This window comes from Salvelinus alpinus, chromosome 33 (assembly GCF_045679555.1).
Source record: "Salvelinus alpinus chromosome 33, SLU_Salpinus.1, whole genome shotgun sequence".
NCBI lineage: Eukaryota > Metazoa > Chordata > Actinopteri > Salmoniformes > Salmonidae > Salvelinus > Salvelinus alpinus.
In genome coordinates this window covers 20,853,723-20,881,139 of record NC_092118.1, presented here as the reverse complement: position 1 = coordinate 20,881,139, position 27,417 = coordinate 20,853,723, and the positions used below count along the sequence as shown (strand labels likewise).

At 43.8% G+C, this 27,417-nt stretch overlaps 1 protein-coding gene across 2 annotated transcripts in view; it reads right to left on the bottom strand.

Moving 5' to 3' along the window:
• Window positions 1-476: 476 nt before the first annotated feature.
• LOC139562971 (ribosome quality control complex subunit TCF25-like) overlaps window positions 477-27,417 on the bottom strand; it is a 34,885-nt gene continuing 7,944 nt past the window's right edge. Inside the window, exons 7-19 of one of the 2 annotated variants that reach the window (XM_071381187.1) lie at window positions 26,652-26,782; window positions 26,116-26,215; window positions 24,542-24,635; window positions 24,319-24,411; window positions 19,097-19,202; window positions 18,825-18,984; window positions 18,551-18,638; window positions 18,216-18,374; window positions 14,759-14,849; window positions 12,415-12,494; window positions 8,143-8,218; window positions 1,525-1,717; window positions 477-1,200 (exon numbers count right to left, since the gene is read on the bottom strand). In XM_071381187.1, coding sequence (XP_071237288.1) covers window positions 1,550-1,717; window positions 8,143-8,218; window positions 12,415-12,494; window positions 14,759-14,849; window positions 18,216-18,374; window positions 18,551-18,638; window positions 18,825-18,984; window positions 19,097-19,202; window positions 24,319-24,411; window positions 24,542-24,635; window positions 26,116-26,215; window positions 26,652-26,782 — 1,346 coding nt within the window. In that variant the 3' untranslated portion in view covers window positions 477-1,200; window positions 1,525-1,549. Of the gene's footprint in view, window positions 1,718-8,142; window positions 8,219-12,414; window positions 12,495-14,758; window positions 14,850-18,215; window positions 18,375-18,550; window positions 18,639-18,824; window positions 18,985-19,096; window positions 19,203-24,318; window positions 24,412-24,541; window positions 24,636-26,115; window positions 26,216-26,651; window positions 26,783-27,417 lie in introns of both variants that reach the window. The other variant, XM_071381186.1, reaches the window with a different exon arrangement.

The window sequence follows — 27,417 nt, the reverse complement described above, 5'->3', positions numbered from 1 at the left end:
GAGTGAACGTTTAGTTTTTCCCCCTAGCACTACACAGCTGATTCAAATCATCAACTAATCATCAAGCTTTGATAATTTGCATCAGCTGTGTAGTGTTAGGGCAAAACCACAACGTGCACCCCTTGGGGTGCCGAGGACCAAGTTTGGGAAACACTGCTCTATTTTAACGGGAACCTGAGAGGCAGTGTCCTCAGATTGAGTAATGGCAGATGCATTAGCAACAACTGACTGACTGCATATCAGATAACACCTACCAGTTAATCTTCTCAGCATCAAAGACTTCAAGATAAGTGAAAGGACATTTATTTTTGGATGGTAGACACAGATAGCCTTGTAATTTCTAGACTGATTACCACTCACCGTGTAGCAAACACTCATGATCAGGCGGCTTGGGAGGCTAAGACACAGAATGAACCACCTATTGGCCTGGAAAGAGATTAATTATGAAATATAATGTATTTTTACTTAAGTCAATATTGAATCATATGCACATCAAGTTTATTGTCTTTACATTAGTTTGTGTAATACATGATTTCTAAGCAGAGTATTTACAGTAGTGGGTTGGATGAAATCCATTCCTGACATTAACAGATGACTTGGGCCAGTAGTTTTTCCTGCCAACATGACCTCATTGGGACCAACTTCGGGCCCTAGTTAATAAACAGCCTAGAATTGATTTCAGGTAAGGTTAAAAATACCTCTTTATAGAGAATCACAACAGAAAAATATCCTGATCAGTTTGAATTTTATCCTCAAAATCAGATTGCTAAGACAACAGCATTTTATATTCAATGATGAACAGGGTTAATTGGGAGTTGAAGTTAAAAATAAAAGTTGTTATGGCCAATATTAAAATGGAATAAGAAGTTAAGTCCATTTGTTCCACTCATAAGGTGAATTACTGTATAATTCTGACTTTTATCAGACGCTCATTAACCTTTATCCTGACTCTCAACCCATATGGCAGTAGACTGTCAATGTGTGTACGACGTTTGGTTGCTAAGACAACACCATATGGATTTATTTAATTATAAATAATTCCACTTCAGATATACTGTAGCAGTAGGGCATCATTATCCTTCTGATGAAACACAATATTCATTTTTCTGATAAGCAATGTTCTTTTAAAAAACTGAAGAGGGTGTTTTTTTCTTGATGAACGCAGCCTCCTGATCTTCTAGATCAGTAAGAACAACTGTTCTGAGGAAAGAGAATGGGACAACATGAGGAAGGAGAGAGGGCTGATGGACTGACTGACTATGACATGAGGAAGAGGTGATACTACTGTGCCTATATCAGAAAGGGAGAGTTGGTTTGATGTTTGGGTCATATAGATGACCTGCCATTTCTTTCTTTAAGGTTACAGTACATCTGTTATTGCTACCCTCACTGAATCTATTCCCTCACTCACTCTTCATCCTCCTACCTCCCTGCTGTATTCCATCTTCATTCATCTTAATCAACCTTTTATTTTCTTCTATCCATTCGCATCTCTATGTACCCCTCCCTCAAGTCTCACTCCACCTCTCTCTGTGTCCTCCTCCTCATCTCAGTCCCACTCCCCCTCGTCTCTGTCAGGGTTGTCGTCTCTAGGTGGCTCCTGAAACTGGATATTGGCCAGCATGTCCCTCATGGCCACCATCAGACGATTTACTTCCTGGTTCAGCTCCCGACCTGCCTGAGCTACTTCCAGGTCATCCTGCGGCATCGGCTCACCCTGCAGAGACAGTGACTAGAGAGTGAGCAGTAATTCTAATCATCACTGAACATGATAATACGGAAGTGTGTGTGTGTATACAGTGCATTCAGAAAGTATTCAGATCCCTTGACTTTTTATACATGTTGTTACATTACAGCCTTATTCTAAAATGGAATAAATCGTTTTTCCCCTCATTAATCTACCCACAATACCCCATAATGACAAAGCAAAAAAAGTTGTATATCTTTTTAAGTATCACATTTACAGACCCTTAACTCAGTACTTTATTGTAGCACCTTTGGCAGTGATTACAGCCTCGAGTCTTCTTGGTAATGACACTACAAGCTTGGTACACCTGTATTCCTCGGGTTCAAGTTGGGCTCTGGCTGAGCCACTCAAGGACATTGAGACTTGTCCCGAAGCCACTCCTGCATTGTCTTGGCTGTGTGCTTAGGGTCGTTGTCCTGTTGGAAGGTGAAACTTCACCCCAGTCTGAGGTACTGAGCACTCTGGAGCAGGTTTTCATCAAGGATCTCTTTATTTTGCTCCGTTCATCTTTCCCTCGATCCTGACTAGTATCCCACTCCCTGCCACTGAAAGACACCTCCACAGCATGATGCTGCCAGGTTTCCTCCAGACGTGACGCTTGGCATTCAGGCCAAAGAGTTCAGTCTTGGTTTCATCAGACCAGAGAATCTAGTTTCTCATTGTCTGAGATTCTTTAGTTGCCTTTTGGCAAACTGCAAGCGGGCTGTCATGTGCCTTTTACTGTGGATTGGCTTCCGTCTGGGCACTCAACCATAAATGCCTGATTGGTGGTTCTTGGTCACCTCCCTGACCAAGGCCCTTCTCTCCCGATTGCTCAGTTTGGCCAGGCAGCCAGCTCTAGAGTCTTGGTGGTTCCAAACTTCTTCCATTTAAGAATGACGCAGGCCCCTGTGTTCTTGGGGACCTTCAATGCTGCAAAAAAATGTTGCTACCCTTCCCCAGATCTGTGCCTCGACACAATCCTGTCTCGGAGCTCTACAGACAATTCCTTTGACCTCATGGCTTGGTTTTTGCACTGAAATGCACTGTCAACTGTGGGATATTACATAGACAGGTGTGTGCCTTTCCAAATCATGTTCAATCAATTGAATTTACCACAGGTGGACTCCAATCAAGTTATTGAAACATCTCAAGGATGATCAATGGAGGGGCCACCCGAGTGGCGCAGTGGTCTAAGCCACTGCATCGCAGTGCTAGCTGTGCCACTAGAGAGTCTGGGTTCGAGTCTAGGCTCTGTCGCAGCCGGCCGCGACCGGGAGACCCATGGGGCGGCGCACAATTGGCCCAGCGCGCACTAGCGACTCCTGTGGTGGGCCGGGCGCAGTGCATGCTGGCACGGTTGCCAGGTGTACTGTGTTTCCACATTGGTACGGCTGGCTTCCGGATTAAGTGGGCATTGTGTCAAGAAGCAGTGGGTTCTGTTTTGGAGGACACACGGCTCTCGACATTCGCCTCTCCCGAGTCTGTACGGGAGTTGCAGCGAGACTGTACGGGAGTTGGTAGTTAAAAGACTGTAACTACCAATTGGATACCACGTAATTGGGGAGAAAAAAGGGTAAAAAATAATAATAAATTACATAAAAAAGGATGATCAATGGAAACAGGATGCACCTGAGCTCAATTTCGAATCTCATAGCAAAGGGTCAGAATACTTACAGTGGGGCAAAAAAGTATTTAGTCAGCCACCAATTGTGCAAGTTCTCCCACTTAAAAAGATGAGAGAGGCCTGTAATTTTCATCATAGGTACACTTCAACTATGACAGACAAAATGAGAGAAAAAAAAATCCAGAAAATCACATTGTAGAATTTTTAATGAATTTATTTGCAAATTATGGTGGAATATAACTATTTGGTCAATAACAAAAGTTTCTCAAAACTTTGTTATATACCCTTTGTTGGCAATGACAGAGGTCAAACGTTTTCTGTAAGTCTTCACAAGGTTTTCACAAACTGTTGCTGGTATTTTGGCCCATTCCTCCATGCAGATTTCCTCTAGAGCAGTGATGTTTTGGGGCTGTTGCTGGGCAACACGGACTTTCAACTCCCTCCAAAGATTTTCTATGGGGTTGAGATCTGGAGACTGGCTAGGCCACTCCAGGACCTTGAAATGCTTCTTACGAAGCCACTCCTTCGTTGCCCGGGCGGTGTGTTTGGGATCATTGTCATGCTGAAAGACCCAGCCACGTTTCATCTTCAATGCCCTTGCTGATGGAAGGAGGTTTTCACTCAAAATCTCACAATACATGGCCCCATTCATCCTTTCCTTTACACGGATCAGTCGTCCTGGTCCCTTTGCAGAAAAGCAGCCCCAAAGCATGATGTTTCCACCCCCATGCTTCACAGTAGGTATGGTGTTCTTTGGATGCAACTCAGCATTCTTTGTCCTCCAAACACGACAAGTTGAGTTTTTACCAAAAAGTTCTATTTTGGTTTCATCTGACATTCTCCCAATCTTCTTCTGGATCATCCAAATGCTCTCTAGCAAACTTCAGACGGGCCTGGACATGTACTGGCTTAAGCAGGGGGACACGTCTGGCACGGCAGGATTTGAGTCCCTTGGCGGCGTAGTGTGTTACTGATGGTAGACTTTGTTACTTTGGTCCCAGCTCTCTGCAGGTCATTCACTAGGTCCCCCCGTGTGGTTCTGGGATTTTTGCTCACCGTTCTTGTGATCATTTTGACCCCACGGGGTGAGATCTTGCGTGGAGCCCCAGATCGAGGGAGATTATCAGTGATCTTGTATGTCTTCCATTTCCTAATAATTGCTCCCCACAGTTGATTTCTTCAAACCAAGCTGCTTACCTATTGCAGATTCAGTCATCCCAGCCTGGTGCAGGTCTACAATTTTGTTTCTGGTGTCCTTTGACAGCTCTTTGGTCTTGGCCATAGTGGAGTTTGGAGTGTGACTGTTTGAGGTTGTGGACAGGTGTCTTTTATACTGATAACAAGTTCAAACAGGTGCCATTAATACAGGTAACGAGTGGAGGACAGAGGAGCCTCTTAAAGAAGAAGTTACAGGTCTGTGAGAGCCAGAAATCTTGCTTGTTTGTAGGTGACCAAATACTTATTTTCCACCATAATTTGCAAATAAATTCATTAAAAATCCTACAATGTGATTTTCAGGATTTTTTTTTCTCATTCTGTCTGTCATAGTTGAAGTGTACCTATGATGAAAATTACAGGCCTCTCATCTTTTTAAGTGGGAGAACATGCACAATTGGTGGCTGACTAAATACTTTTTTGCCCCACTGTATGTAAATAAGGTATTTTTAAATAAATTAAAAAAATATGAATTTACAATAACAAAAATCTTTTGTTATTATGGAGTATTGTGTGTAGAAAATGTATTTAATCCATTTTAGAATAAGGCTGTAATGTAACAAAATCGAAAATTGAAAAAGTCAAGGAGTCTGAATACTTCCCGAATGAACTGTATGTGTATGTGTTGCTTAAATTCACCAGGAAAAGCACAATACCATCTCTTAAGAACACCACATTATTATCTCCTGTCTCACTCAGGTTCAAAATGTTTCAAACATTGCAATAAGGTATCACGTGTAAACAAATTAATTTTAAGAGACAAACAGGAGCTTTGTACGACCCTAGATGACATACAGTATGTCAGTGTTTTGTGTCTAAGTGTTTTGGGGTTTTCACACACAACATACATTTATTAGATTCATTTCCAACACACCTAAATTGTGATTTCAGACCTGTTGGATAACACTGTAGCTATTCTAGTGCAATAAAACAACTGCAAGCAGACAGCATCTCTTCCTCCTAAACTGTCTCATTCTTATCCTAATTGCATCTCTTCCTCTTCCTAATCAGATAAGTCTCAAGATGGTTTAAAACTAGCTGCATAAAAAAGGTGGTCCCTCTTGGTTAAAACACTGGGCATATGTGTTTCTGTTTGTCAGTGGATGTTTCTGGAACTTGCATGGTCAGTTGTGGCACAGGAGGACCTGAGGACACTCAGGTTGGTGGTCCACATTAGTGATTATCTTTACAATTGGCCACATGTCCTCTGATCACTAGCATGGATATCTACACTCCGAACTAGCATGGACATTGGAGAGTGACTATAATAGGAGACGATGCTTTGCTTCCTTCACATCACGTTGCATCCCACTGCACAAAATCACTCCCACACATGTATACTGTCCATTGATGTTTTGATCATGTGGATCTTTTTTTATAGACAAATGAATGTTCTGAACTAGGTCAACATGACGAGAGACAATGTGGTGTGTAAATATAGGCTATCCTCTGGTTGCTGGTGCCAAGCTGCTGAGTGCTTATCCTCTCCTCTCCAGGGGTGTTTGTCACAATCTGTCTCTTGTGTATTTCACCCTGTGTGACACTGCCCACTCTTTACCTCCTCTCCACTCTGCCTGAGAAGCAGGGGGCAATGGGGCGGACAGTACATGCCCTCCTCGTTGGTTGCCATGGACAACACTGAGTCAGAGAGGAATCAAGACTCTCTCTTGAAATGCAACAGTTTTCTGTTCTGCTTCAACAGGACTCAAGTAACGCACCATTAAAAACAGTGCATCAAAGAGAGGCGATGTTAGCCAATCCATAGCAGTAAACTTTTTCAAATCAAGTTAGACCATACAAAACACAGAGTCAATCAAGAGTTCTTGTACCAAAAGCCAAGTTTGCCTCGTCATCCTGTCTCCACGATCTGTGCTGTATCAAATGATAAAGCCAAACTTTGTTCGGCCTCCGATGCCTCGTCACAAAGTGTTGGTTGTAGATTGTGATCAGATTGTGTTATCGGACATCAGACAGAGGTCAGAGTCAGACACTACATAACATCGTTAATGGGTCAACATTGCTCGGACGTGTCCAAAACACACAAGCAAACACTATTTCAAGAGCATGTTCTTCATGGGCCATATTGGTTAGTTCCAACAGAGGAACCCGTTTTTCTGTGGCAAAGTTACGATACTGTAGACTTAATGTGGATAAGCTGCAGTAGATCTAGTGGAGTAGGAAGCTACTCAGAAGCACTTTAAGGCTTGGCCACAGCACAAAAAGGCATGAAATGAGTCGTATGGTTAATCCATTCAGAAACCTCCAGAGGGTTAGGGAATATCTACCCAAACTCCAGCTAATCAATGTTCCCTTCCATCCTGTCAGAACCCTTTGTGCCAACAGTAGCCCAGGATGTCTCCATTAGCTCAGCCCAACAGTAGCCCAGGATGTCTCCATTAGCTCAGCCCAACAGTAGCCCAGAATGTCTCCATTAGCTCAGCCCAACAGTAGCCCAGGATGTCTCCATTAGCTCAGCCCAACAGTAGCCCAGGATGTCTCCATTAGCTCATCCCAACAGTAGCCCAGGATGTCTCCATTAGCTCAGCCCAACAGTAGCCCAGGATGTCTCCATTAGCTCAGCCCAACAGTAGCCCAGGATGTCTCCATTAGCTCAGCCCAACAGTAGCCCAGGATGTCTCCATTAGCTCAGCCCAACAGTAGCCCAGGATGTCTCCATTAGCTCAGCCCAACAGTAGCCCAGGATGTCTCCATTAGCTCAGCCCAACAGTAGCCCAGGATGTCTCCATTAGCTCAGCCCAACAGTAGCCCAGGATGTCTCCATTAGCTCAGCTCAACAGTAGCCCAGGATGTCTCCATTAGCTCAGCACTCCCACAAATGTTTAGAGATTATTATGATGACGTCTCATCCCGCTGACTATGGCCTAGCAACAGCGTGGACTAGTGTATGTGAGGAATCTGGGAGCCCTGAGGAGGCGACAGACCAGGTTCTTTGACTCTCGGTACACTTTATGAATGTTTTCATTGTCTGCTGCAGCAATGTGCCAACTGAAATATCCTGTGATCTTTATAATCTTTTTTTACACTCTTCCGTGTGTGGGGAGGTCATATGCCTCAACAGCTGATGTTCCCTATTGGTCTCCCATTGGGAAAGGCACGGTGGAGATGCTAGCTATATTATCATTATGAGGCTGTGTTTCACATGCCATCTTATTCAAGGTCCCTGCCCTATGTTAAAAAACCCACAAGACAGACAGACAGAGACACACACACACACACACGTTGGTTTATGAGGTCATTAACGGGAGATGGGACATTGGGGTCAAAGGACAAGCAGTCATGATGTTCTATGATGCAGCGGACCTTTTCTTGGGGGCATGCAGCTCTGTCCTCAGGGACCACAGTGTCTGCTGATGTCCTCTTCCTCTGCTACTTCTTTGTCAAATCCATATCCATTAATGTCACTGATTGGAATCAGAGTTTCCAGATCTAAATAATCAGGCACGGACTTGAATGAAAGAACCCAGCCATCTGCCTGACACTGCAGCTCCCGAGGACCATGGTTGCATACCCCTAGTCTACTGTAGCTCACCCTCGGCCAAGCTCACTCACTTACCTGCAGGTTGAAGTTTGGCAGCAGAGAGCGGAAGAACAGTGACAGGGTGCTCTCATTGGAGGCTCCCACACTCTGCCTGCAAAGACAGAGACAAGTGAGAAAGCTAACAAGATAACACAAGCATGCAATACGTTTCTCACACTCTTCTGCTGATAAGGATTCTCCCATGACCATAAATTATATCAACCATCATATACAGTGAGGTCCATGTTTTGTTGTTTTCGCTCTGTACTCCTGCACTTTGGAATGTGTACATAGTCAACGCATTTTAGAGAACCAAAAGTATTGGGCAAATGTACTTATATGTGTATTAAAGTAGTCAAAAGTTGAGTAATTGGTCCCATATATTTGGTCCCATATATTTGGTCCCGACTACAACAAGCTTGTAATACTCCAAACTTGTTGGATGCATTTGCAGTTAGTTTTGGTTGTGTTTCAGATTATGTGTGCCCAATAGAAATACATGATAATGTATTATTAACCATTCCAACAAAGTGTCACTGTCTAAGTACTTCTGGACCTCACTGTAGATCATTATAAGTAGGTCCAATAGTTTTTCTGAATCCAAAGAATGCTCTGCTTTTATGTTGCGGTTACAGATCCAGTGCTAAATTGTAACCATTAACCCCCCACCCATTAATACAAATCATTACTTCAACCACTTATACCTCCCAGTTCTTTATCAATCAAAACACTTCTCCGTGGCCATGTTTGTAAAGCTTGTGAGGAACAAGCAACCATCAGGCAGAAATAGTAGGGCTGTCCTCAGACATGGGTGGGCTGTCCTCAGACATGGGTGGGCTGTCCTCAGACATGGGTGTGCTGTCCTCAGACATGGGTGGGCTGTCATTCTAAGTAATTCTCACCAGAGATCATCAGGACAGTGTACAGTATGTACAGTGTGCTCCACACAACAGCCCTCAGAACATTAGGAGGTCTTCCCCACTTAAAACAAATGCTACATTTTCCCTTTGTCATGTTTGTCATGTCATGTCAATTTGTCATGTTATTCGTTGTCACTGTATTCGCCTCTCTGATGGTTTGATGCCTCCCTACCATCCACCACTGACTCGGCTGGTTAACAGCTATCACAAGATGGGAGGAAAGAGGCCTCAGTCAGGAGCCAACAACACTCCTGTAACCACATGCTATTTCAGAGAAACTGATGACAGCGAGAGGGGAGAAGAGAGAGATTGAAGAGAGGGATAGTTGGGAGAAAAAAAATGGAGGCAGAGAAGGAAGGGTGTGTCAGGGATAGACCATTGAAGGCTATTTTTTATGCCAAATTTACATCAATGGCGTTTGCCACCATTGGCAAAGACAGAGAGAGGGTTAACTCACCTCCCCCGGTCTGCATAACTGTGTGCCTTTCCAATGTCCACACTCCTGAACACTACAAATGGATCACCCCCATCCCCTTACACTGTACTCTAATATACCTTCATTAGAGATTCTCAATGGAGTCAGTGGCCAGTGGGCCAGTCAGTCTTATGTGGACTGAAACAAACCAAGCGTTATTGGTTCTGCTTAGGAAAACACAAGCAGATACTGTCCTGACTCTTGGTTTTCAGTCCAGTGGCACCAACAGGATTGCTGATCCAAGTAGACCTATAGAGAAGAACCTAGCGATCTGAAGGAGCCGCATTCTATAACTAGCTACAGTGCATTCGGAAAGTATTCAGACCCCTTGACTTTTCCCCCAAATTGATTAAATTAATTGTTTTCATCAATTGACACACCACACACCATAATGACAAAGCAAAAACAGGTTTAGACATTTATGCACATTATATATTATAAAAAATAAAAACTTTCTTTACACAAGTATTCAGACCCTTTGCTATGAGACTCGAAATTGAGCTCAAGTGCATCCTGTTTCCATTGATCATCCTTGAGATGTTTCTACAACTTGATTGGAGTCCACCTGTGGTAAATTTAATTGATTGGACATGATTTGGAAAGGCACACACCTGTCTATATAAGGTCCCACAGTTGACAGTGCATGTCAGAGCAAAAACCAAGCCATGAGGTCGAAAGAATTGTCCGTAGAGCTCCGAGACAGGATTGTGTCGAGGCACAGATCTGGGGAAAGGTACCAAAACATTTCTGCAGCATTGAAGGTCCCCAAGAACACAGTGGCCTCCATCATTCTTAAAATGGAAGAAGTTTGGAACCACCAAGACTCTTCCTAGAGCTGACCGCCCGGCCAAACTGAGCAATTGGGGGAGAAGGGCCTTGGTCAGTGAGGTGACCGAGAACCCGATGGTCACTCTGACAGAGCACCAGAGTTCCTCTGTGGAGATGGGAGAACCTTCCGGAAGGACAACCATCTCTGCAGCTCTCCATCAAAAGGCACCTAAAGACTCTCAGACCATGAGAAACAAGATTCTCTGGTCTGATGAAACCAAGATTGGGCTGAATGCCAAGCGTCATGTCTGGAGGAAACCTGGCACCATCCCTACGGTGAAGCATGGTGGTGGTAGCATCATGCTGTGGGGATGTTTTTCAGTGGCAGGGACTGGAAGACTAGTCAGGATCGAGGGAAAGATGAACGGAGCAAAGTACAGAGAGATCCTTGGTGAAAACCTGCTCCAGAGCACTCAGGACCTCAGACTGGGCCGAAGTTTCACCTTCCAACAGTATAACAACCCTAAGCACACAGCCAAGACAACGCAGGAGTGGCTTCAGGACAAGTCTCTGAATGTCCCCGAGTGGCCCAGCCAGAGCCTGGACTTGAACCTGATAGAACATCTCTGGAGACCTGAAAATAGCTGTGCAGCGACGCTCCCCATCCAACCTGACAGAGCTTGAGAGGATCTGTAGAGAAGAATGGGAGAAACTCCCCAAATACAGGTGTGCCAAGCTTGTATCGTCATACCCAAGAAGACTCGAGGCTGTAATCGCTGCCAAAGGTGCTTCAACAAAGTACTGAGTGTAGGTTCTGAATACTTATGTAAATGGAATATTTCAGTTTTTATTTTTAATACTTTTGCAAAAATGTCAAAAACTGTTTTTGCTTTGTCATTATGAGGTATTGTGTGTAGATTTGAGGAAAAAAATATATTTAATCAATTTTAGAACAAGGCAGTAACGTAACAAAATGTGGAAAAATTCAAGGGCTCTGAATACTTTCCGAATGCACTGTGTACATATGATATATATGATATATGTACACTACCGTTAAAAAGTTTGGGGTCACTTAGAAATTTCCTTGTTTTTTAAAGAAAAGCACATTTTTTGTCCATTAAAATAACATAAAATTGATCAGAAATACAGTATAGACATTGTTAATGTTGTAAATGGAAACGGCAGATTTTTAATGGAATATTTACATTGGCGTACAGAGGCCCATTATCAGCAACCATCACTCCTGTGTTCCAATGGTACGTTGTGTTAGCTAATCAAAGTTTATCATTTTAAAAGGCTAATTAGAAAACCCTTTTGTAATTATGTTAGCACAGCTGATAACTGTTGTTCTGATTAAAGAAGCAATAAAACTGGCCTTATAGACTAGTTGAGTATCTGGAGCATCAGCATTTGTGGGTTCGATTACAGGCTCAAAATGGCCAGAAACAAAGAACTTTCTTCTGAAACTCGTCAGTCTATTCTTGTTCTGAGAAATGAAGGCTATTCCATGCGAGAAATTGCCAAGAAACTGAAGATCTCGTGCAACTCTGTGTACTACTCCCTTCACAGAACAGCGCAAACTGGTTTTAACCAGAATAGAAAGAGGAGTGGGAGGCCTCGGTGCACAACTGAGCAATAGGACAAGTACATTAGAGTGTCTAGTTTGAGAAACAGACGCCTCACAAGTCCTCAACTGGCAGCTTCATTAAATAGTACCAGCAAAACACCAGTCTCAACGTCAACAGTGAAGAGGCAACTCCGGGACGCTGGCCTTCTAGGCAGAGTTGCAAAGAAAAAGCCATATAAAAAGAAGAGATTAAGATGGGCAAAAGAACACAGAGGAACTCTGCCTAGAAGGCCAGCATCCCAGAGTCGCCTCTTCACTGTTGACGTTGAGACTGGTGTTTTACGGGTACTATTTAATGAAGCTGCCAGTCTACACTATATTTCTGATCAATTTGATGTTGTTATTTAAATGACAAAAAATGTGCTTTTATTTAAAAAACAAGGACATTTCTAAGTGACCTCAACATTTTGAACGGTAGTGTTTATATTGTGTACTATGTAAAAACCTGCACTGGTACATACCCTACCTTACACAAGATATGTATAATGACACAAGTTAGGACATGTTTGGAGGGTTACCTCTCAGGCCGGGTGTATGAGGCCACTGAGTCCAGCGGGGGGAGAGGATCGAACCCCATCACCGACTGAGTGGTCACCTCCTGGGAGAGAACACACACAATTCACCATTACAGTAAACATATTGAAGGCCTATCCTCACTAACACTGTTACTGATGTAATTGTCATGCACCCAAAACATCAACGTTGATCTTGTTTGTGTTATGAGGACCTCTCGATGAGGAGGTCCAATCATTATATTTGATTGGGTTCTTCATGGAACCAATAAGGAAGCCGTATGCCAGTTGTTAATTATCTCTTTGAACTAGAGGACTACATTCTCAGCATAATTTGGCATGCTCTGTACTGTAGTGGTTGTGTATGTGTACGCTACTCTCCTGCAAACCACATTTACTCTGTGGGACGTTTCATGTTATACAGATACAGGATATAGAGTGTACAGAATGAATGAATACAACCATTCATGATCATGTGATAAAGCAGTAAGGAAATTATACTATGATTAGATAAGTCACTCTATTCCCCTATATACTGTGTGCTACTATTGACCAGGGTTATGGCTGGTCAAAAGTCATGCAATATAAGGGGATAGGGTGCTACAGTGGGGCAAAAAAGTATTTAGTCAGCCACCAATTGTGCAAGTTCTCCCACTTAAAAAGATGAGAGAGGCCTGTAATTTTCATCATAGCTACACTTCAACTATGACAGACAAAATGAGAAAAAGAAATCCAGAAAATCACATTGTAGGATTCTTTATGAATTTATTTGCAAATTATGGTGGAAAATAAGTATTTGGTCACCTACAAACAAGCAAGATTTCTGGCTCTCACAGACCTGTAACTTCTTCTTTAAGAGGCTCCTCTGTCCTCCACTCGTTACCTGTATTAATGGCACCTGTTTGAACTTGTTATCAGTATAAAAAGACACCTGTCCACAACCTCAAACAGTCACACTCCAAACTCCACTATGGCCAAGACCAAAGAGCTGTCAAAGGACACCAGAAACAAAATTGTTGACCTGCACCAGGCTGGGATGACTGAATCTGCAATAGGTAAGCAGCTTGGTTTGAAGAAATTAACTGTGGGAGCAATTATTAGGAAATGGAAGACATACAAGATCACTGATAATCTCCCTCGATCTGGGGCTCCACGCAAGATCTCACCCCGTGGGGTCAAAATGATCACAAGAACGGTGAGCAAAAATCCCAGAACCACACGGGGGGACCTAGTGAATGACCTGCAGAGAGCTGGGACCAAAGTAACAAAGCCTACCATCAGTAACACACTACGCCGCCAGGGACTCAAATCCTGCCGTGCCAGACGTGTCCCCCTGCTTAAGCCAGTACATGTCCAGGCCCGTCTGAAGTTTGCTAGAGAGCATTTGGATGATCCAGAAGAAGATTGGGAGAATGTCAGTTGAAACCAAAATAGAACTTTTTGGTAAAAACTCAACTCGTCGTGTTTGGAGGACAAAGAATGCTGAGTTGCATCCAAAGAACACCATACCTACTGTGAAGCACGGGGGTGGAAACATCATGCTTTGGGGCTGCTTTTCTGCAAAGGGACCAGGACGACTGATCCGTGTAAAGGAAAGAATGAATGCGGCCATGTATCGTGAGATTTTGAGTGGAAACCTCCTTCCATCAGCAAGGGCATTGAAGATGAAACGTGGCTGGGTCTTTCAGCATGACAATGATCCCAAACACACCGCCCGGGCAACGAAGGAGTGGCTTCGTAAGAAGCATTTCAAGGTCCTGGAGTGGCCTAGCCAGTCTCCAGATCTCAACCCCATAGAAAATCTTTGGAGGGAGTTGAAAGTCCGTGTTGCCCAGCAACAGCCCCAAAACATCACTGCTCTAGAGGAGATCTGCATGGAGGAATGGGCCAAAATACCAGCAACAGTGTGTGAAAACCTTGTGAAGACTTACAGAAAACGTTTGACCTCTGTCATTGCCAACAACGGGTATATAACGAAGTATTGAGATAAATAAGTATTTGGTCAATAACAAAAGTTTTCCACCATAATTTGCAAATAAATTCATGAAAAATCCTACAATGTGATTTTCTTCCCTCATTTTGTCTGTCATAGTTGAAGTGTACCTATGATGAAAATTACAGGCCTCTCTCATCTTTTTAAGTGGGAGAACTTGCACAATTGGTGGCTGACTAAATACTTTTTTGCCCCACTGTATATGAGACACAGACATAATAATAGAGTAAACCTGGTTGCCAAATCTGTTTCTGATTGAACAAACGACAAACAGCATGACAATGGATTACTGGGCTAAATCAGAAACAGAACTGGTGACCAGGGTATAGTAGAGTGGCTGTTGCCTGAGTCTCTCACCAGCGGTAGAGTGGAGGTGGCCTCTTTGATTTCAGACAGGATGACGTGGCGATGGATGTTTAGGGGGGCACTCTGGTACCTCTGCTTCCTCCTAGGGGGGTGGAGGAGACAGGAAGGGAAACCAAAGTCAGAGACACATAGGCCAGGTCCTCCCGAGTGGTGCAGCAGTCTAAGGCACTGCACCGCAGTGCTTGAGGCGTAACTACAGCCCCGGGTTCGAATCCAGGCTGTGTCACAGCCAGCCATGACCGGGAGACCCATGAGGCGGTACACATTTGACCCAGCTTCGTCCGGGTTAGGGGAGGGTTTGGCCGGCCGGGATCACAAAAAAGGGGTAAAAGTACAACAAATATATATTAATAATAATAATCAAATAAAAAGAAATAAGCCAATATGCCTCATTTCAGGAGGTTCCTTTGATTTCTTCCTGACATCGAAATGTAACATTGCTATATTTCATCAAAAAGTGTTGCCTCAACACTTATGAAACAATAACTTTTGCAGATTTGTCATAGACGTATGGATGGTTTCTCAGACCTAGATTAAGCCTTTTCCTAGACTGAAAAGCACTTTCCAAGGAGATTCTCCATTAAAGCATGCTATTTAATCTAAGGAATAGGGGTAATCTGCTAGTCGAACGCCCAAATCTTCATTGCGACAATACTGAAACATCAATCCATGGGCAAGTCAGTGCCACATTTTCATTTGTGCATAAATCAAAATGAAAGAAAAGTTATCTGGCAAATTCAGCAGGCTATGGTGTGAAATAGACTTCTAAGTGCAGTATTTATTGAATTACTTTGGTGTGGTTACCAATGCATGAGCATCTTTTCCCTCTTATAATAAAATAACTGTATTGGGTCATACAAAAGTTTTACTGTGCGTGAAGTTTCGAATGCATCGGTCATTACTATGTGTAATGTGATAGGTATTTCAAACATGACTGTTTCTTTCACACACAAAAACACATTTGATGAATAAAATCTTTAATTACTTGACTTCCTCAAATGAAGTGAATGATGAAGCAATCTTTGAGAGAGGGAGGGAATATGATTTCATTGGTCCTCAATTCGCAGCTCAGACACTCCATTTAGGATACATGTAGTTAGCCCTGAGTTACCCTGCCTCGGAGCAAGTAAGATCTGAAGGATTCGTTGCCATAGAAATGTACCTGTCTAAAAGGTAAGCCACATTTGTGAAACCGGTAATCCCAAATTGAACTCAGACCAAAGTTACCTCGCCAACTCCTCAAACTACATTTGTAGTATAGGGCTCAGGACTTCTGACAGTGAGAAAACAACCCAGAAACATTTGGCCTCCTGGAGCACAAAGAGCACTTTATGACCTGTCTCTATGTAACCTCTCTATGTAACCTCTCTATGTAACCTCTCTATGTAACGTCTCTATGTAAACTCTCTACGTAAACTCTCTACGTAACGTCTCTATGTAAACTCTCTATGTAACGTCTCTATGTAACGTCTCTATGTAACGTCTCTATGTAACGTCTCTATGTAAACTCTCTATGTAAACTCTCTATGTAAACGTCTCTATGTAAACGTCTCTATGTAAACGTCTCTATGTAAACGTCTCTATGTAAACGTCTCTATGTAAACGTCTCTATGTAAACGTCTCTATGTAAACGTCTCTATGTAAACGTCTCTATGCAAACGTCTCTATGCAAACGTCTCTATGTAAACGTCTCTATGTAAACGTCTCTATGTAACCTCTCTATGTAACCTCTCTATGTAACCTCTCTATGTAAACTCTCTATGTAAACGTCTCTATGTAACCGCTCTATGTAACCGCTCTATGTAACCGCTCTATGTAACCTCTCTATGTAACCTCTCTCTTCTCCACTCGTGAGGGGTCAGTCAGATGACTCTGATTAACATGGGGTTAACAGACAGAGTACAAACACTGACCCTAACCTCGGCAGCCTGAGGTGCAAGTGGGAAACGGAGAAATCGATTGAGAGACCGTTAAGCAGGGTGAGAGAGGGGGGAAAAAATAAACGGATATGTGGGGTGAGAGAAGGAAAAGGAGAGACAACGTGGGAGAGGGTTAAGTAGGGATGAGCGAGGGAAAGGAGGAAGGGTTAAGAGGGGTTAAGAGTAAAGGTAGATGATTGATTGGACTACAATGGTGGATCCTACTGGGTGGTGGAGATGAGGGGTAGGCTTAGAGAGCTTGGGGGTGTACATTTTATTCCAGGGTTAGGTTCAGACTTTTTACCTGGGCTTTGCTCCTTTCATATTTATTTTTGATCCTAACAAACTCTCCAAGCCCTGCCGGTGACAAGCATACCCTTAACATGATTCTGCCACCACAATACTTGAAAATACAGTGGGTTTCACTCAGTGTTGTGTTGTATTGGACCCAAGCCTGTAGTTTTTAATTCAGGCAAAAAAGCACAATACTCTGCCGTGTTGTCTTCCAGTACTACTTAACGGCCTTGTTGCAAACAGAATGAATTATTTGAAGTGGACTGTACCACAGGCTTCATTCTTTTCACTTTGTCATACATGTCAGATATGTGGAGTGAATGCAATGTGGTTTATCCTCTGTATTTTCAAAGTTATGTGCTTGCAGCATCATGTTATGGTTATGCTTGTCACCTGCAGGGACTGGGGAGTTTGTCAGGATCAAAATAAATATGAAAGGTGCAAAGCCCAAATAAAAAGTTAGAGGAAACCCTGTCTCAGTCTTCTGAACACATAACCCTGGGATAGAGTTTTATATTTCAGCAGGACAATTACACAAATTGTAATGCCGTATTTGTAATGCCAAAGACACACCAGAATGGCTTTCCAAGAGGTGTTGAGTGTTCCTGAATGGTCCAGTCTCAGTCCTAATTTAGATCTGCTTGAAAATCAGAGACAAGGTTTGAATATTGCTGTCCATCAATGACGTCCAACCAAATTTACTGAGCTTGAGCAAATTTGTGGGGGAAAAAAACAATGGATATATTTTGCCCTAACATCTGTGCAAAGTTGGTAGATTCCTATTCCAAATGTTTTTTCAGCTGTAATGGCTGCCAAATGTGCTTCCACCAAGTATTGACCCTGGGATGTGAAGACATATGCAATCCATATGCAATCTTATTTTTATTTTATTAATTTGGAAAATGTTCTATAATTTTTCTTTCACATTGGAAATGTAGAGTAGGTTGTGAACAATGGTAGAAAAACTATGTCATCTATTTTTGTATTTCATTTTAAGGCTGCAAAATTTGTAAACTGTGCAAGGGGTAAGTAGACCTTCACTAGGCACGGAATGTTGGAGGTGAACTAGCCTGGAATCCACACTGAACATTGCTCCACTGAATCAATGAATATTACTTCTTGAACAGAAATACTCAGTGTGACTTTGAGGATAGAGGTGAATGGGGTAACGAGGAACAGTTTGGGCGGTTGGAAAGGTAATAATGCCAGTGGTCTAGAGTCCAAGGGGCTCTTACTTGTTTTGGCAGTCCTCCACCAGAGGGTCTTTAGTGTCGACCCGTCGTAACACCTCCCTAACACACTCCTCCAGCCACAGCAGGACCCCTCCCTCCCTCCACAGGGTGTGTGTCCGCCCCACATACAGAGACACCAGTTCAGCCAGGGCAGGAGACTGCCTAGAAAGAGGGAAAGAGATGGGAGGAAGGAACAATTCAATTTGTCACTCTAATACAATTTCATGCCAATAAATGATGATTCAATTCCATTAGGCTGACTGACACAGAAGATGTGCATAAAGGGAAGACATGACAGACAGGGAGACATGATGCCTCAGTTGAAGCAGATGTTTTACCCCAACTGGCTTCTGGGTCCAAAGAAGTCATGTGACGATACAGCAGCGTCTGGCTGCACTGTGCACAGGTCCAACAGAGGCATCAACACTGGGGAACAAACAAACAAACAGATATCAGGCATAGGTCTCTTTTCTCTGTGTGTGTGTGTGTGTGTATGTGTGTGTTATATATAAGCGTCCATGGTGGAACACATTCTGACGGCTGTCCCTCTCAGGCCTGTGTGTGTGTGTGTGTGTGTGTGTGTGTGTGTGTATGTGTGTGTGTGACTTTAACCTCCAGGGAACATGATGAGAGCGTTCTGCAGCAGCAGGTCAGCCTTGTCCTTGAGCCTCTCCCTCTGCTCTGACTCAGTCTGATCCTCCTGACTCAGGTGGAAGTGGCTCAGAGCCACAGAGAAGGCAAAGTTTGGCAACTGGGACAGGTTCCTGTGCACCTAGGAAACACACACACAGGAATCAGACAATACACACACCACACACAGAAATCACACACACACTGGTATGAGGTCACACACAGGGAAAATCTTGGGCACACACTCGTCTCACCTCCCAATCCTGGTATAGCCGGAGGAGGAAGTTGTACTCTCGTGAGCGCAGGGAGAGGAAGTCAATGAGCAGTAGCATACAGAGAGGATCGCTGTCGGGGTCCAGACTAGGAGAAAGGAGATGACGGAATAAAACACACAACAGCTCCTCTTCTTCAATGAATACTTAATTCCGTTTCGCCTGCAGAACTAAGACCACATAACTACTATATAAATAAACATTACAGAAATAAAATAAATGGTTTCTTTATTAACAGCGGACCCATGACAACCCGTGACCAGAATCTGTGCCATTGCTGGAAACACTCAATATCCTGGGGATCCTAAATACAGTGACACTATACATCATGGAAATGGAGGCACTGTGGAGGCACTGTGCTTTTACTGGTATTTCAAGCTTTATCCACTAGTGTTTCTGCAGGTAGAAAATCCTAGGAAATGTTATTTAAGTGACACGGTCTCCAATCAATCAATGTCTGGTTGTGCGTGTGATATTATTATTTACTATAACTTGGCATGGAATACTATTTGTAGATCAGTGATTCTACACCTTATTTTGCTCAAGCTGATCCTCTCCAACAGACTTGGAAGTTGTAGCTAAAAATTGGTAAATTGGGGGCAGTTAAAGGGGAGATTAAATGAATCCAACCATTTGAAATACATTGTATGTAATTCGGGGGGTAGCCCCAACAGATTCAAACCCGAATCCAGCGACTATAAAATCAACACCTGTTGGCTTGACAGTCACTGGATCTGCGTTTGAGTCCCGGTCGGGGCTACCCTCCAAATTCACTACATTGGTGTCAGAAGTGGGATGGTGCCCATGAGGCCATCCGAGTGGCATGTACTCGTGAGGGAGTTGGTAAAGCTTGGGGACACGCTCTCCCGAAGGAAGGGGGTAGTGAAGCGACAATAACCCAACATCTAGCGAGCTCATCAAGAGGTTCGGGGTTCGGACCTCTTGGGAGTAACAGGTGAAGGGGTTGGCTTGGCAGTCGCTGGACCCGGGTTCGAGTCCCAGTCAGATATTGATTGGAGACAGCTTGTGTCAATTAAATATAATTTCCTAAGATTTTCTACCTCCATCAACACTATTGGATAATGCTGGAAATACCGGTAAAAGCACAGTGTGTCCATTTCCGCAACAAAAAGCAGGGCCCTATATGTGGTATATGACAGAGCTGCTGCGGGCGGCAGGGCTGTTCATCTGGTATTCCTATCAGTCATCTACTGAAGCAGAGATAAGGTCCTCCTGATCATAACACAGCAGGCCTGAGAGGGACAGCCGTCACAACGTGTTCCACCGTGGATGCTTATACAGAGCAGACACACACCACCGTGAGGGGAGGAAGCCAGCGTTTGAAGGAAATCAGAGATATACACTGAGTATACAAAACAGTAGAAACACCTTGCTAATATTGAGTTGCACCCGCTTTTGCTGAAAGTGTTCCACAGGGATGCTGGCCCATGTTGACTCCAATGCTTCCCACAGTTTTGTCAAGTTCGCTAGATGTCATTTGGGTGTTGGACCATTCTTGATACACATAGGAAACAGTTGAGCGTGAAAAACCCAACACATAGGAAACTGTTGAGTGCGAAAAATCCAGCAGCGTTGCAGTTCTTGACACACTCAAACAGGTGTGCCTGGCACCTACTACGATACCCCATTCAAAGGCACTTAAATCTTTTGTCTTGCCCATTCATCCTCTGAATGGCACACACACAAGTCATGTCTCAATTGTCTCAAGGCTTAAAAAACATTCTTTAACCGGTCAACTCCCCTTCAATAAATGACATCAATAAGGGGTCATAGCTTTCACCTGGATTCACCTGGTCAGGCTATGTCATGGAAAGAGCAGGTGTTCATAATGTTTTGTACACCATGACCACCACATCCTAGATAAGATAAAGGCTAAAGGCCTAAGACACAGGGCGAAGGCGGATGAATGTGTAATAATAGTGTGTGGCCTGTCCCATGGGTGTTTGTCTGTCATACTGCTTAGACAGGTTTAATGACCAGTAATGGAATGCAGCCACCCTGGTCCATTTAGAAGAGTCATTCCTGGGTACGATATGGACATCTGACTCAGGTTTTATGTTTGTTTAGTTGATGTGAAGTGTGATGAGACCTTTATTATTATAATATATGAGAAGGAATCTTTTTAAGAGGAAATCTTAGATAACAATTGGGATCGGGCACAGATTAGCACAGCGCAGCCTTTGTGCCATTTAATAAACTACAAATATCACATAATTAATATATTTAATTTAATTGATTGAACAATCTGTTTATATATATATATATATACAGTGGGGAGAACAAGTATTTGACACACTGCCGATTTTGCAGGTTTTCCTACTTACAAAGCATGTAGAGGTCTGTAATTTTTATCATAGGTACACTTCAACTGTGAGAGACGGAATCTAAAACAAAAATCCAGAAAATCACATTGTATGATTTTTAAGTAATTCATTTGCATTTTATTGCATGACATAAGTATTTGATCAGCTACCAACCAGTAAGAATTCCGGCTCTCACAGACCTGTTAGTTTTTCTTTAAGAAGCCCTCCTGTTCTCCACTCAATACCTGTATTAACTGCACCTGTTTGAACTCGTTACCTGTATAAAAGACACCTGTCCACACTCTCAATCAAACAGACTCCAACCTCGCCACAATGGCCAAGACCAGAGAGCTGTGTAAGGACATCAGGGCTAAAATTGTAGACCTGCACAAGGCTGGGATGGGCTACAGGACAATAGGCAAGCAGCTTGGTGAGAAGGCAACAACTGTTGACGCAATTATTAGAAAATGGAAGAAGTTCAAGATGACGGTCAATCACCCTCGGTCTGGGGCTCCATGCAAGATCTCACCTCGTGGGGTATCAATGTTCATGAGGAAGGTGAGGGATCAGCCCAGAACTACACGGCAGGACCTGGTCAATGACCTGAAGAGAGCTGGGACCACAGTCTCAAAGAAAACCATTAGTAACACACTACGCCGTCATGGATTAAAATCCTGCAGCGCACGCAAGGTCCCCCTGCTCAAGCCAGCGCATGTCCAGGCCCGTCTGAAGTTTGCCAATGACCATCTGGATGATCCAGAGGAGGAATGGGAGAAGGTCATGTGGTCTGATGAGACAAAAATAGAGCTTTTTGGTCTAAACTCCACTCGCCGTGTTTGGAGGAAGAAGGATGAGTACAACCCCAAGAACACCATCCCAACCGTGAAGCATGGAGGTGGAAACATCATTCTTTGGGGATGCTTTTCTGCAAAGGGGACAGGACGACTGCACCGTATTGAGGGGAGGATGGATGGGGCCATGTATCGCGTGATCTTGGCCAACAACCTCTTTCCCTCAGTAAGAGCATTGAAGATGGGTCGTGGCTGGGTCTTCCAGCATGACAACGACCCGAAACACACAGCCAGGGCAACTAAGGAGTGGCTCCGTAAGAAGCATCTCAAGGTCCTGGAGTGGTCTAGCCAGTCTCCAGACCTGAACCCAATAGAAAATCTTTGGAGGTAGCTGAAAGTCCGTATTGCCCAGCGACAGCCCCGAAACCTGAAGGATCTGGAGAAGGTCTGTATGGAGGAGTGGGCCAAAATCCCTGCTGCAGTGTGTGCAAACCTGGTCAAGAACTACAGGAAATGTATGATCTCTGTAATTGCAAACAAAGGTTTCTGTACCAAATATTAAGTTCTGCTTTTCTGATGTATCAAATACTTATGTCATGCAATAAAATGCAAATTAATTACTTAAAAATCATACAATGTGATTTTCTGGATTTTTGTTTTAGATTCCGTCTCTCACAGTTGAAGTGTACCTATGATACAAATTACAGACCTCTACATGCTTTGTAAGTAGGACAACCTGCAAAATCGGCAGTGTATCAAATACTTGTTCTCCCCACTGTATATATATATATATATATATATATATATACACACTACACGACCAAAGGTATGTGGACACCTGCTTGTCGAACATCCCATTCCAAAATCATGGGAATTAATATGGAGTTGGTCCACCCTTTACTGTTATAACAGCCTCTACTCTTCTAAGAAGGCTTTCCACTAGGATGTTGGAACATTGCTGCGGGGACTTGCTTCCATTCAGCCACAAGAGCATTAGTAAGATTGTACACTGATGTTGGGCATTAGGCCTGGCTCGCAGTCAGCGTTCCAATTCATCCCAAAGGTGTTCGATGGAGTTGAGGTCAAGGCTTTGTGCAGGTCAGTCAAGTTCTTCCACACCGATCTCGACAAACCATTTACGTATGGACCTCGCTTTGTGCACAGGGATATTGTCATGCTGAAACAGGAAAGGGCCTTCCCCAAAGTTGGAAGCAAGTTGAGATTTCCCTTCACTGGAACTAAGCGGCCTAGCCTGAACCATGAAAAACAACCCCAGACCATTATTCCTCCTCCCCCAAACTTTACAGTTGGCACTATGCATTTGTGCAGGTAGCGTTCTCCTGGCATCCGCCAAACCCAGATTTGTCTGTCGGACTGCCAAATGGTAAAGCATGATTCATCACTCCGGAGAACGCATTTCCACTGCTCCATAGTCCAATGGCATGAGCTTTACTCCACTCCAGCCGACGCTTGGCATTGCACATGGTGATCTTAGGCTTGTGTGCGGCTGCTCTGCTATGGAAACCCATAGCAGCTTCAGCGGACCTGTTCTGTGAGCTTGTGTGGCCTACCACGTTGAGTCTGAGCCGTTGTTGCTCCTAGACCTTTCCACTTCACAAGAACAGGACTTACAGTTGACCAGGGCCACTCTAGCAGGGCAGAAATTTTATAAACTGACTTGTTGGAAAGGTGGCATCCTATGACAGTGTCATGTTGAAGTCACTGAGCTCTTCAGTAAGGCCATTCTACTGCCAATATTTGTCTATGGAGATTGCATGGCTGTGTGCTCGGTTTTATACACCTGTTGCAACATGCAACAATTTCAAAGATTTTACTGAGTTGCAGATCATATAAGGAAATCAGTCAATTGAAATAAATGTATTAGGCTAATCTACATACATAAAAAAAATTATAATAATTAAATGCACACACTTTTAGTCTTTATCTGCACTATTTGTCTTTCTTGTGCGAATAAATAAAAAACAGTCCGTCGCTGTACTTCTGTCCATTATGCGATTCACACCCTCTACCCCGGACACCTGGGGTGCACACTGTGCGCACACATACACACACACAGTCTCCCATGTACCTCAGGATGAGTCTGCAGTACTCCAGGGCTGTCCGGGGGCATCCCCTCCTCTCCAGGAACATCATGTGCTTATAAACAGCCAAGTAGAATGCCCTGCAGAGAGGATAAATATACAGACATTATAAACCATGTAAAATTATAAATTCAATGGAAATTTAAGAGAAAGGCCCTTGCATAACAGCGTTTGTGGATTGACCTGTATAGCAGAGATGTATTATCTAACCTGTTTTCTGGTCGCAGGTAGTCCAGTCTGCTGGTTCCTGACGTCAGGCTGCACACAGGGTGGAATGCACACTCAAAGCTGTACAGGGCACGCTCTGAAACACACACACACACACACACACACACACACCACACAGTCATTTATCAAAGACAAGTGAAAATATATAACTTTAGCCAGCACTATCTGGCTGCTAAACAGTCTCAGTGCTTCTCAATTGGTAGATCACCATACCCTCCTCCAGGCTTCTTCCACCTGTCTGTGTTCGTCTTTTGTAAAAACATAAATGTCTCCCTCTGCTGGAAGGCATGAAAACAGCTTTAAGTGAAACCACTCACTTTCTCCCTTGCAAGTTCCAGTGACATCAACAAGACTAGCTACCTAGAGGTAGCAGCATTTCTCATTGGTCAAAACACTGGTAGGATCCCAATGTACTAAGCCCTTGCAAACTAAGATTATACAACTGTATAAAAAAAATCCAGAGCTGTTGTAATGAGTTGATATGAGTAGGACCTCTTTAGCATGATCAGGAGCAGCTGACAGGATGAGAGGGGCTACACCCACAAGAATCTTGACATGCACTTTCAGTGACTATATCTGAACAATCAGTGGGTTGTTTGAATGTATTGTGTACAGTGCAAACACGTGGCTAGATAACTATAAAATAATAAATATTTTTGATGGGTTCAATTCAGTTACTTGTGGTTGAAAATGTACTTTCACCTTGGACGTCAGAGAGAAGTCACTGTAAATGGAAGCTGCTTTTGCTTGCCCTCTGTATTGATGTGATTTAGCCCTGACCAAAGCGTGATCTGCTCAAACCTTAACTGTATTTATCAACTCATTTATAGATGATGATAGCAGGCAAGTAGCGACAGGCTTGGAATAACAGTATGGTAACATTTCCTGCCTAAATGCATTACCTGAGGAATCTGAAATACGCTACTTTGCATGCTGGCCCCTTGTTGTTCTTTTTTTCCAATTTAGAGTCTTTCAGAGAATAAACATGCTGTGGATACAGCTGACTCAATTTAACTATTAAACTTTCTCTAGATCAATTGCATAAGGCAGAGGTTCTTAAGCTTTTTCAGCTCGAGACCCAAATGAGAAATTTAGTGTCCTCGAACCACCCAAATTAAGAAGAAATAGTGTGTGAATAAATGTTTTACTCCTAACTTGCGACCCACCGCTCACATGCTCAGGGCCTACGTCGGTTTCCAAACCATAGTTGAAGAAACCCTGGCATCAGGTAATATATGACATACTAGAGCAGTGTGTGGTATAGGTATTGTGTATCCACTAACCTATTAAACATGTACTGCCCAGAGTACACCGATGTTTATCAAGAATAATGTTGCATAAACTTATTCCAACTATTTATCTGGGACCTAGATTAAATTGTATATGGGTCCAAGAAAACATACCAAAGGGGTCTCATGACACATTTACAAACCTTGAGCAAGAGGATACAGCAGAGAGGATCCCCAACTAACCAATCAGAGCTTTGAGTATGACCCTCCTTGCCAACCAGAGCAAAGGCAGGAGTCCCACTCACCAATCAGGTCCCTCACACTCACCGATTAGGTCCCTGGCCATTTCCTGGTCCTCCTGTATGCGGCAGACATCAGAGAGCTGCAGCAGGGAGTCAATGTGGTAGGGGTTCATCTGTAGCAGGGCCTGGGGAGAGGGGGTTGTGGAGACGGGGAGGTTGGGGAGACAGGGGGAGGGCAGGGGGACAGGGGGAGAGTGAGGAACATGGGGGAGGGATGGGGGAGACAGGGAGAGGGTAGGGGAGACGGGGAGGGTGAGGGAGATTGGGGAGAAGGGGAGGTTAGGATGGACAGGGGCATGGTGGGGGAGACAGGGAGACGGGTGGGGGAGTTATGGAGGGGACAGGGGGGAGGATCATCGTTTGTCTAAACATTAGAAACCATGTATGTCCTCAACCTGAAATTTCAACTGAATTTACCTCTAGTTTCTCATGCCGTGAGCTAGAATCTTAGTCAGGATTTATCTAGAATCTAAATTCATGCATATCAGTTGTCCTAGATATTTGAGACACGCATCACGGCTTTGCTGATCAATCTCCCTGAGACCGCGGGTGTAGCCTTACCACAATGTTGTTGGGATCCATGGACTCAACTGAGTCCAGGAACTTGAACTGAATCTGCTGGTAGTCTCGGCTGTGCTCGAAGGTGAAGTACTGTAGACCATCCCTGGACTCCAGTAGGGTCATTGAGATACCTGAGGGAGGAAATATTACAGACAGTATTATTCTATGTGAGTTACATGCAATGACGTATATAAACCCTGGATTGCTGATGCTATGTATTGCCCATTCAGAGGCTAAGTTTCTTCAACTGGGTCCTGGACTTCCTGAAAGGCCGCCCCCCAGGTGGTGAAGGTAGGAAACAACACCTCCACTTTGCTAATCCTCAACACTGGGGCCCCACAAGGGTGCGTGCTCAGCCCCCTCCTGTACTCCCTGTTCACCCATGACTGCGTGGCCACGCACGCCTCCAACTCAATCATCAAGTTTGCGGATGACACAACAGTAGTAGGCTTGATTACCAACAATGACGAGACAGCCTACAGGGAGGAGGTGAGGGCTCTGGGAGTATGGTGCCAGGAAAATAACCTCTCACTCAACATCAACAAAACAAAAGCAGCTGATCATGGACTTCAGGAAACAGCAGAGGGAGCACCCCCCCCTATCCACAGACAGGACCGCAGTGCTAAAGGTGGAAAGCTTCAAGTTCCTCGGCATACACATCACTGACAAACTGAAATGGTCCACCCACACAGACTGTGTGGTGAAGAAGGCACAACAGCACCTCTTCAACCTCAGGAGGGTGAAGAAATTTGGCTTGGCACCTAAA